The 12,101-nt window shown below is 39.5% G+C and overlaps 1 protein-coding gene across 3 annotated transcripts in view; it reads left to right on the forward strand.

Annotated features, from left to right (window-relative positions):
* The window catches only part of ARHGAP15 (Rho GTPase activating protein 15), a 594,053-nt gene that overhangs the window by 465,498 nt on the left and 116,454 nt on the right, over positions 1 to 12,101 (forward strand). For all 3 annotated transcript variants that reach the window (XM_034643265.1, XM_019800514.2, XM_002920055.4), the window contains one exon: positions 106 to 240. In XM_034643265.1, coding sequence (XP_034499156.1) covers positions 106 to 240 — 135 coding nt within the window. The remainder of the gene's footprint in view (positions 1 to 105; positions 241 to 12,101) is intronic.

The following is a 12,101-nucleotide window of genomic DNA, read 5'->3' on the forward strand; positions in this document are numbered from 1 at the left end:
TGTTAACGGTTGCTGATGATAGTAGGCAAACATTAACATAATAATTAGTGTCTTGTAATTGTTTCATTAAAACCAGTTGTTCCATTTCTCCTCGTGTTTTCCCAGAAGAGAAGCTGAATTTGGACGACAGCCAGTGGGAGGACATCCACGTTGTCACCGGAGCACTGAAGATGTTTTTCCGGGAGCTGCCTGAGCCACTCTTCCCTTATAGTTTCTTTCAGCGGTTTGTGGAAGCGATCAGTAAGTAACCTCACAGACAGGAGCGCTTGGTGGGGTGACCTGGCAGCATGGAATTATTAAGTAAACAGGAAGAATGGCAAGAATAGCAATCGTGGAGATGATAATACCCCCAACGCTCCACAAGTTTCATTTTCGTTTTGTGTTTATGATGGCTTATTTTTATTTCTGGCCCTGCAGTGATATCTGAGTTTGGGTTTTGTTTTTAAAAAAAGAAGAGGGTAACCGACTTAGGTCAATTTTCAACGAAACCTCCTCAAATGAAAATAGCTTCTCCTGGAATCTCTTTTAAAGGGATCAGCTTTGGCATGCTCAATGCCTACCTTTAGAGTCTTGTAATTGGCAAGGAGTTTGAGTACGAAAGGGTCTTGAAAAAGAACTTAATGACATTCAGTACATTTCATAAAAGATGTGTTAAATCATCAACTCAGGCATCACCCTCTCGAGGCTTTCTCATCCTTCATCCACCAATACCAGTAAATAGTCAGCTACAATTTGCTTATGAACAGTGTAATATTAAATTAAGTAATGGTAGGCTTCTTTGGTTAAACTGGTGACTTTGTAGGAGGTTGAATTATATCACATACCAACACTCACTCCAGGAAGCTTCCTTTTCTATTGTTTTTGCATTCAGACTACACACACTTATGTAAAAATGAGTAATTAGTGAATGAATGAATGAATGAATGAAAATCTTTCCAAATGCAAGGAAACTTTTGCTATTGATGCTTAAGGAAGCAACCACTAGTACATCTAAATTTAGTATCTGAGGGTACACTACCTATAATTGTGATAGCTTTAAAAAGTTTCATGGTGAGCAAGTTGATTCAAGGAGGAGAAAGAAAGAAGAAAGAAAGGTAAAATTAAAAAGCTTGCAAGACTGGCAGGGGCTTAATTGAAGTCTAAATGAAAAAAATCTCCAAGAAAAAAAAAATGCTCTGCTTAGGAGGTTTGATATGGGTGGCTGTGTGCACAGCATTCCCATTAGTGGAAGTGGCGGTTTGGGGGCCCATGTTGAAGAATAGGCCCTCGATATGGCCCTTTATTCTGTTTCCCATTTCACAAGTCTTCATACTTCTTTAAAGTTCTGGCCACCAGAAGATATCAAGAGGGATATAGCAAAATTAATTTTGCCAAGGTCTTGCTCTTGTCTTCTCACAATTTCAGGTTTTGCTGTTGTCATTGTTGCTTTTGTTGACTGTAGTAGCAGGTGCTCTCATGATGGGTTTTGAGGTGAGGCTGGACCTCTCAACCCCTGTCATGACTTTGTATTTCATGAGCTTTCTGCTTCTCAAGGAGAACAGTGTTTTATGGTTTCCAGGCTCAACTTTTTAAAAAGAGGAATAAAGAAAATAATAAATAAGCCTGCGTATCCATAACAGTTTGTTCTGATGTTTGGTCTTGGAACATGGCTGGTGAGCATGGAAGATGATTTGCAATGTTAGCACAGTGTTCTGGTAGGAAGTTGGGGGACTTGCATTTCCGTACCTATTTCTGATGATGTGTATTTAAAGAAGTCATACAAATTTCACATCACGTCCTCCAGTCTTTTAGGTGAGGATTATGTTATTTGTAAACATACCTGTACATGTGCTGATTTGAGGACTGTGATATAGAAACCCATCATTTAATCTTCCTTAGTTCACTTGATTCTAAAGATAAAAGCAACCCACTCTCTCAGCTTGAGAGATAGGGGAAGCAGGCCCTCAGAACCCACGTGAGGGCATGTCCTTTGAATTTCTAAAAAGAGTAGGAGCATCTCTGCACTACCATAGACTCAACCCCCACTTAACAGAATTTCCAGAACAGTGGTGTAGTCAGAAGGGAACAAGGCAGAGTTGAAGGGGCAGCGTGCTATTGTGACGGATGGCTATTGCAAGAGTTTTCGGCAACACTGATAAAATGGGTTATGGCAAAAACAAAAAAGAGTGCTTAAGAAAGTCCTTTAAAAATGTAGGATACGGTACAGATGCTAACAGTGTTTCTTCAATTGAGCTATGTCTGAGAATGTAATATAAAAACAAGGAGGAAGTTTTTCGTTTATTGTTTAAGGCAAGGAGAATCAACTTAACCACCTTGCTTTACCTAACTCAAAACGGTACCTATTATTTCTTACTATATAAAATGGAAGGACTAACAAAGAGGGTTGTATGGTGGAGAAATATGTGACAATGTTGGACAGAGACGTAGGTCTACTAACCCATGTGTTTTTGGCAGAATCTTGAAGTCAGTTCTGGTGTTCTCAATGCAACGAATCTCAGCTCTGGGTGATAGTTCATATTCAAGTATCCTTAAGCAATGGGAGAATGGCCACCTCCTTTTTGGCAATGGTAAAACTATACCAGAGTTGGTATTTTTACCCCATTGTGTACCAATTGAGTAAAAAATCTTTCTACTATAAAAACATTTATATCCAGTCCCAAAAGGGTGATGAGTTTTATCGTAGCTCTCACTGACTCCTGTAAAATCTACACAGCGAGAAGTTCAATAGACCTGCCCATGAGTTCTTGGCCTTCTTTTGAAAAGGAACCAAGCAGGTAAAGGAAATTAATGGGGAAAATGTCCATACATGCTGGCTCTGGGCCTCTTAGCCATCCGATCTCTGCCCCTCACCCTGTGCTCTGTAACGTAGGACGGTTGACCCCAGCCAGCTACATCTCACAGGTGCCCCTGAGGGCTGGCTTCCTGCTGCCACAGCCAGCGCAGGGCCTGGCAGTAGAGAGCAGAGGGAGGGGGAGGGAAAAGGCCAGCTCATCTATTAGTTTATCCTCCACGCCCTCTCCCTTGCCCACCCACCTGGTTCAGGTAGTTTCTCTATGTGAGGCTCCATCTTTTCCATGGCTTCCGCTTTGACTGGAGAGGCCTGCTCGGGTTCCAGCTGCCATCCAGTGATGCCGACCCTGCTCGTTTTGCCCGTCCAGCCTGGTAGTAGCTTCCTTCAGGGGCTGGTTTCTCCATTACTTCACTCTTCCTTACTGGGCTCTCAGCTTCTTCATCACATGGGTAACCAGTTCCCTGCATCGAATTAATTCCCTCTGTTTGTGTAAATACTTGAAGTGGTTTCTACTCCTTGGTCAGACACTAGCAAAACTCCATGTCAGTCAATGTTACAGTTCATGTCGCTATAGCATTATGTCCCTTTCCTCTTTCATTACCCCCAATCCTAGGCTTAACATTTTTATTTGGGAGAGATTGAGAGATCTGTTATCCTTTCATGACAGAGTTTAAAAGAGAACAGACCAAAAGGAATTTTACTTCCAACTGGAATGCTTTGCCCTCTGAGGAGGAAATGTTATTTCATGTACAAGCAATTAATGACCACTTGTGCCATTGGAATTACTGTTAATTCTCATTATATGTTTGAAAGTCATTATTACATATTCTGAGAAAAAAGAACAGAAGGCATTTACTTTTTTAAATAGTTTCTTTTTGGACCAAATACAAACATTAATATGATAAGAACCTGTAATTGCCATGGTGATCCCCTGTCTGATAACACTCATTGGGGTAACAAAAACACCAGAGATTGCTTTATATTTCAGAATCCAAGTACTGCAGCTATTGATCTGAAATTCTATATTTGAGGTCAATGCAACTGGGTCACCACAGGTTATTTCGTGGGGATTTAACCCACTGACTGCAAGGACTTAATTCCCTGGAAATGACTTGTGCTGAAAGCAGTATTAGTACTGTAAATGTGAACTCAGGACAAAAGCACAGCTATCGAGTTTTATGATCTGTGATGCAATCTTGGGGCTAAAGTCCTGCAGGGGGTCTAGACACTTTCAGTATATCTAAATCCTAGGAAATGTACTAAGCTTACCTCTAGTCCTATCTTTTTCGTTCTGGTAACTCTCCATATCCAAAGAATGGAGACAAGTAATATCTTTTCTGATTTAATGTCTGCATTTTTCCCAAGTCCCTGAGATAGGGAAAGAGAGGAGAAAAACTTGTCATTTTTCACAATTACCTCACTTAACCCTCAAAATAACAAAGCAGGAGATATTAGAGAAGTAGAAAGATCCTGTGGAAAATAATTTCTAGTTTATAATGTTACTATGAGAATTAACTAGGATAGCATTTTCCTTATTCAATATTAGGGACTCAATAAATGACTTGAAAAAAATAAATTTTTCAGAGGAGTAAAATGAGTAATAAATATTTCCAAAGTTCATATGGCTCAAAAGATTAGATTTAGCATTCAATTCCAGACTCTAAAACATAAATACTTTCCATCATCATACATTGCCTTTGGGGGAATATTTAGAAGAAATCTTGCTCATAAGATAACAAGCTAGCTGTTGACAAATATCTGTCTGTTCTCTCTTCCTATGTAAGACCTATATGTCCTATGTAAATCCACAACCAATTTTTTCTTTCTTTTTTTTTAAACCAAGTTTAGAATTAAATTTAATGATCAGAAATTTTGATAATGGAGTTTTAGATTAGAAATAAGGTAGAACTTTCCAGGGATGGGCAATGCTTCAATATTTACTCCTCAACATTAAAAGCATCCATGCTTTAATGTTATCCTGTCTGAATATATTTTTAACCCTTTAACCTATTATTTTTATGACCAGTTGCTCACCCATTCCCTTTTGAAATGTATTTAGCTATACGCAATGCTATTTTCCTATTTCACATGAGTATTTCAAGCTTATGTTTTATTAGTATTCTTTTTTGCAGTTTTTCACTTGTATCGAATTACAACATGCAACAAGCCAAGACTGCTTCCAGGTGCTCAGCCAGGGATTTCTGTCCGTTTTCGGAGCAAGCACCACTGTTTTCCAGAGGACATGTGTATGAGTTTCCTATTGCTACCATAACATATTATCGCAAACTCGTTGGCCTAAAAATAACAGGAATTTCTTATCTGATAGTTCCGTAGGACAGACGTCTGACCCTGGTCTCATTGGGCTAAAAGCAAAGTGTCCACAGGTCGGCGTTCCTTTCTGGAGGCTCTAGGGGGGAATCCATTTCCTTGCCTCTTCGACATTTAGAGGCTGCCTGCATGCCTTAGCTAGTGGTCCCTGGCCTCTACCTACACAAGCAGCAATCACATTAAATCACATCACTTTGATCCTCCATTGACACATCCCCTTCTGACTCTCTCCTGCCTCCCTCTTCCACTTTTGAGGACCCTTGTGATTACATTGGACCCACCTGAATAATCCAGTATCATTTTCTCATCCCAAGGTCCTTATCCTCATCACATCTGGAAGATCTCTTTTGCTCTGTAAGGTAACATAGGCATAGGCTCCAGGAATTAAAGTGTAGACATCTTTGTGGAGCCCTTTTTCTGCTCACTACATACTTTTCCCTCTCCTAGCTTACATAGGTATGGCAGCAGCTCCCCTCCATGCCACAGAAGCTCTTAGTCTGGTAGTTTCCATCTGCCTTCTTCCAACTCTAAATGATCACAAGAGTCGAGATGACAGTGACACTGTTGTAGCTTGATAAGTAGATGAGAGGGGAGTAAAGAGAAATTACCTCATATAATACTTACAAGATGTGTTTTTTATCATTTGTAAGGGATAGGCTTAGAGAGTTGACTCAAGCCTGGATCAAAGCTCCTTTATTCAAGGACTGTCTGATAATCTCATTTTAGGCACCTTCACCTCAGCTCTTTAGGGCTCTCACTAGAACATGTGAGTTTGCATTTGTTGATTTATTCTATTCTGAGTTTCCAAAGTTGCCTCTGTATGCAAAAATAATGGCATTTCCTTCCACCCCTGAGCAATGTGCTGTATGTTTACCCTCATGGGATAGCAACCGATGCTAATTACTCGATCAAAATGACCTTTTGGTTCCAATGTCAGTTCCTTTGTCATCTTTTCCAGTCTTCTGAAGTAAATATTTTGTATATATAAAAACATTATATATTACTTATTTTTAATATGTAGCATTTATATTTATATGTTATTATATATAAAATGGTTGTTTTATATATCATGCTTATTTTATGTATATGCATATACATATATAGGTACATAAGTATATAACACTTAGAGATGAGGCAAGCCTGTGACAAAATGAAACAATGATGATGTTCAATGCACGTCTTCAATTTAAAAGCTGTAGTCACACATGCATTTAAAGACAATATATTTTTTAATGTCCAGTGTTTGTAAATACTGATTAATTAAGCAATAAAATAAATTGTGAGAAATGGTATCCATAAGACTGGCTGAACACCATTAAAATGCAGGCTGTTAGTCATCAAAGATAGAGCATATCCCATGCGAGTCCTTAAATACGACTCATAGTCCTGTGTTTCTATCAGTCACATTAGCCTCATATAAAAATGATTTAAATTAAAGCCATTGCCCTATGGCAGAAAGTATCTACTGCATGTTCGAATTTTTTTTTCTTCTCCCTCTATGGTCATCATGCCATTTTACCTTTAAAGTATGCCTTCAATAAGTAATTGGGGAAAAAAGCCAGTCAAGTATATTTGCAAATATTTTCTTTACTCTTGACTTTATCTCGCCCTTTGGTCAAACTATTTCTGATGCATCATCAACTCTGTGATGACACTCTTTGGGAGAAAAGAAACAGAGCTTGCAAGGCACTTGACTACAAACAGTTGCTAAACATTGAATGCAAGATAGTGACAAATCGCCTTAAAACTGTAGAAAGTAAAAAGCAGGGTTTAAAGGGTCACCCCAAAGAAACCAGAGATGTAAAAATAATGGAGTATAAAAATACCCTCTACAGCACCATTTCAAGGAAATTTGAAATTAAAATAAAGGTAGATTTTATAAGTAGTCCTCTTCCACTAACATTTCCACTGCAAGCTAACATTCTCACAGACTTGGTGGGGGTTTTTGTTGTGGTTGGTTTTTAATCAGTGTGTGTGTGTGTGTGTGTGTGTGTGTGTGTGTTCTAGCAAACTAGAAGTTTTATGGCTGATGCCTAGCTTGTCTCTTAACTCATTCTAATTATATTCATAATTAAATTGTAAAAAAATAGTTGACTAGAGCCAAATGGCTTGCACAGGTGTCTTTTTGTAGGAATGGTTTAGTGCTAGATAATAAACAACTGGACCTCCATCGACTTAATTTGGCTTAATGAAAAGTCCTTTATAAGTAAAACTAGAAGGTGATTCAGAACTCAAATTGGGCCTTGACTCGAAAATTAATTGAGTGGTAAGATATCAGCTCCATTAGAAAATGTGGTGCTTGCCTTTTTGCTTTTCCTTAAAACTTTCCTTTTACTCGTGCTTCTTTCTTCCATATCCTTAAGAGGTCACTTGCAAAGCATTAAACTTTTCAAACTGAGCAAGAAGCCAGTCAGCCTTCACGAGTCAGCTTCCTAAGCATCCCAGCTCCAACCAAATAGGCATGCTTTGAAAAAATATATAACAAAATGCAGAATTTCTCCTCAATATCTTAGTGTAAAAGTTACCTTAAGCCATTCCTTTAATGGTAGATTTAAGTGACTGGGTTTCATTGCCTGTTAGCAGGTTCACTGCATCAATAGATGTTAATGAAATTGAGAGTTTGTGGCCTTTTATTCTATACTGAGGCTCCTGCCTCATTTCACACTCTTGGGTTGAAACCACATTGTGATCACCACTGAGGGGTCTTCCAAAAAACTGTCTGCCCACCCACCACCCACTCTGACTCTGGCCACAGCTCCAGAAAGAGAATGGCTGCCTCTAATTCTCCAGTAAGTTGTTGGGTGTTTTTCTTGTTTTGTTTTGTTCTCTCTCTCTCAATACAGTATCATTCTGGTAATAGAAGTTTAATAATGCCACTGGCTGACCATTTCATTTCGAAGAGCCACGTTCTTTGCAAGATCTTCAAATCCCTACATGTCTGGTCGCTCACAAGTTCTTAGACTTCATTATTTACTGTTCTTGCCTTGCCCGTCTCATTCAAGCTCATTGGTGACCTGGCTCTTCTTTGAACACCCCCAGTGCTTTGAGGGTCTTTGCTCGATTCCTCTACCAGTGGCACATCCCCAGATTGCCACTCATGTGTTAACTTCTCAGGGAGGTCTACTCTCATCAACTAAGCTAAAGTTTCTATCTGCACGACACATATACCACCACATTATTCAAATGCTGACCCCACTGTTTACTACCTGTAAGGCCACTTGAGCAAGTTCTTAACCTCCACACCTCAATTTCCACATCTATAAAATGGATGTAAAAATAGTATCTCCCTTATGGGGCTTGAAAGAATTTAATGGAATGCTAACCATGGCAAAGCATTTACTTACAGATTTCCTGGCATGTGGTATTCACTGAATGTTAGCTAGTCTTATTAAAATAGAGCACAATCAGACTATTCTTTTTTTTTAAAGATTTTATTTATTTATTAGACAGAGATAGAGACAGCCAGCGAGAGAGGGAACACAAGCAGGGGGAGTGGGAGAGGAAGAAGCAGGCTCGCAGCAGAGGAGCCTGACATGGGGCTCGATCCCATAACCCCGGGATCACGCCCTGAGCCGAAGGCAGACACTTAACCGCTGTGCCACCCAGGTGCCCCACAATCAGACTATTCTTAAGACCACACTCTCAATCGACTTTTCTGTCCATTCCCACATCTTTCCACACCCCTGGGAAAGCTGTCTTACGTGACACGTATTACCATCTTAATTCTGCTTTATTGTTTGTTTCCAGAATTCCAAAGAGTACCAAACTTGTTTAAGATAATATTACAAGATATTGTCTTGCTTCACAATCCAGGGACTTCCACTTTCTGTATCTCATGACATCTGTTATTTGTTCTACCAACAATTCCCAGACCCAACCCTGTGTGATTCATCCGAAGTCTGTCACTTTGTTATAGGACGTACATCCTAATCGTAACCTAGAGGCCAATCTGCTTTTCCAACCTGACACTGCCTTGCTTCTGTTAAGTGTTAGTAAATCTGTGACATTCACAGTGGCACCAGAAGAGACAACTCCAAAGTAAAGCCTTCTCCCAGTTGGGAAATGAGCTGCCTAGTAGTGTAGGGTTTCAGCCTTTGTCCTTTAGTTCTCCACCTCTTTGTCCATAAAATAATTGTTTTCAAATAACTTGTAGGACTATGGCAGGCTCCTTGAGATGTGGTGTTTTTTCACTTGGCTCACTCTGCCTTGTTGTGGAGAGTTAAGCTATGGACATGCTGCCTGCTGGAGTACTCTAGCTGCCTGGGGGGTTCTGCTCACGTTGGAACTGCAGAATCCAGACTCTCCTAGCTGAGAACTGCCGTGTCGTTGGGAGAATGGAATTTTCCCCTAACGATTGACTTATGTACTGTCCACCTGCACTTTGGGAAACAGACACATGGCAAGTGGGTACCCTTTGATGGAAAAGAAGTCGCTGTTCTGTTTTTAAAAGTAAAAGTAATATGCTCAGAAGACAAAAGCAAAAGTAGATTTTTAAAAATCCATGAACTGTAAAAAAGTTATATGGGATAATTATGAGAGTTTCCTCCTTTTGTTGACTTGTAGTCTTCCATTTAAATGTGCAGTCCCCATCACCATTTTATTTTATGCAACATCTTTATTATTGCATAAAATTGGAAATTCCAAAAGGTCAAATGCCTGCAGCCCTGAGGCCCTGATTATTGTTTAACCAGTCAGCTCCTGGCCCCTTTCTCTTTCCTTCTCACTTTGAGTGTCCAGCCGGTGAAAAGTTGACTCTCTGAGATCTCAAGTCCATTCCTCTGCCAAGTAAGGGATGGGCAGACCTAATTATTGCCATCTGTCCTGCTGGTGGAGAGTGGATACCATCTTACCAACAGATGAAAACAATGATTTTTGGAGCTCTTCCTCCAAGTCCCTACCTAAGCACAATGGTAAAACTGTTCTTTGACGCTTTTTGTGCGTTATTCTCTGAATATCTAATTGGCACTTAAGAAGAAAACTATTACTTCATTCAGAATTTTTTTGGAAATTTCTATTTGTGCTCTGTTATAAAAATGTTTTAGGGAAAAAAAATGGAATGATCTTGAGCAAATACTAAACAGAGAAAGACCTCAGAAACCCCTGTCTGTTATGTTTGAATTTGTAAATGCTCAGTGCTTCTGAGAGCACTGAATGAATATGCAGCAGTGTTAGCTGAGCAGAAGATCCAAAACCCTCCACAAAGTGGAAAGACAGAGTAGCTAGAGCAAAACTCACATTGGTTGATGTCAGAATACCAACAGTCTCTTTCTCTAATAGTCCCTTAATATTTGAGAAGACCTAAAGCCTAAACTGCAACCCCTGTTCAGTGTTCACCTTCCTTTCTCTGTTCTTTCAATAATTCTCAGGAATTAATGTTTCCAGCCCTTCATCAGTCAGATCACCCTCGTCTAAGTGTGGTCCTCTAAAGTTTAGAAATTTTCTTGGTGAGCTTAGGCTGCCATAACAAAATACCATAGACTAAGTGGCTTAAACAACAGAAATTGATTTCTCACAGTTCTGGAGACTGGAAGTCTGAGACCGGGGAACCAGCACTGGGTCCTGGTGAAAGCCTTCTTTGTGGCTTGCAGAGAGCTGCCTTCCCACTGTGTGCTCACATGGTGGAGAGAGAGCAAGCTCTGGGCTCTTCCAGTTCTTATAAAGACACTAATTCCATCATGGGGTGCTACCCTCATGACCTCATCTCAACCTAATTGTCTCCAAAGGGCCCGACCTCCAAATATCATCACACTGGGAGTTAGGGCCTCAATATATTCATTTTGGGGGTGGGGGAGACAAAAACCTTTAGTCCATTACATAAATCAGACTTCAGTGAAGTGTTTTAAATGTGTAACTTTATCAGTGCAGGATAAACTTCCCTCCCTTATTCTGGCAATAGCTTTCTATTATGACAACACAAAATTTAATTAGCTCTTTATTAATGTTATTTAATTATATTGTTGGAATCTGAAATTAAGTTTCAAGTCCCAGGTGTCACTTTTACCCATTTCTCTCTCCTCTGAAGTTTGTGCCTTTTTAAACTTCCACGCAGAACTGTGCTTGCGACTCTGGACCACTGTGCTCTTCTCCTCATGATTCCAGCACAGGGGAATTTTGTTTTACATTTTACCTTTTTCATGTGCACAGAACTTAGCTCACCTGAGTCACATAACAACTGCCACTGGGACCAACACCTAAGTGTTTAATTACAAATGCTTCAGTCTTATCATTCAGGCTTCCTCTCAGCATTCTGACATTTGCAGATCTGAACAATCTAGGCACATCCAGGCCCTCCAATACATTTCAAGACCATGTAGCACAGTCTGGAAGGCCATTTGAGACAATGGAGAATTTAGAGATAATTTACAACATTTGGGGAAGAACCTCAAAGACTGCGCCAGTAGGAAGAATTGTAGAGAGGGGCATTCCAAATTTACAAAGCAGAATTCTGTAGATGTTAGACAATTTTAGAATTAATTTGAATCACAAATGTGGTAAACTAATAGAGTTGTGTTAGTATATAGATAAACCCCTCATTGCTTATTTGAAAAAGGATCCTGTCCCGACTCCCGACCATACGATCTAAAACAAAAGGGACACAATTTTTTATTGCTTTTTGTATCCACGGCAACATTTCAGGTGCTCATTTCTTATGCCTGGGTCACTGGGAAAACTTTTAAATATAAAACTACACCAAAGTATAATTCAAACACGCTTAACAGATGGAGAAGGAAATGCTTAAAGTGTGTGTAGAAACAAGGCTCTATGTCCTCACTACCTTTTCTAGCAAGTGAATTAAGAAATAACATCATAAGATTTTTCATAACTTTCATCTTAGGTGTTATTTAATTGAAAGGCAGGACTACTGCAAACCTTTGCCTTGCTTCCCATGTCAGGTGCTAGAAATGTATTTTCATTTTTGAGTCTATAAACTAAATTCATTATTTCAACCCATCATATTCATAATGGAAAAAGCCCAACTATA

Source organism: Ailuropoda melanoleuca, chromosome 2 (assembly GCF_002007445.2).
Source record: "Ailuropoda melanoleuca isolate Jingjing chromosome 2, ASM200744v2, whole genome shotgun sequence".
Classification (NCBI taxonomy): domain Eukaryota; kingdom Metazoa; phylum Chordata; class Mammalia; order Carnivora; family Ursidae; genus Ailuropoda; species Ailuropoda melanoleuca.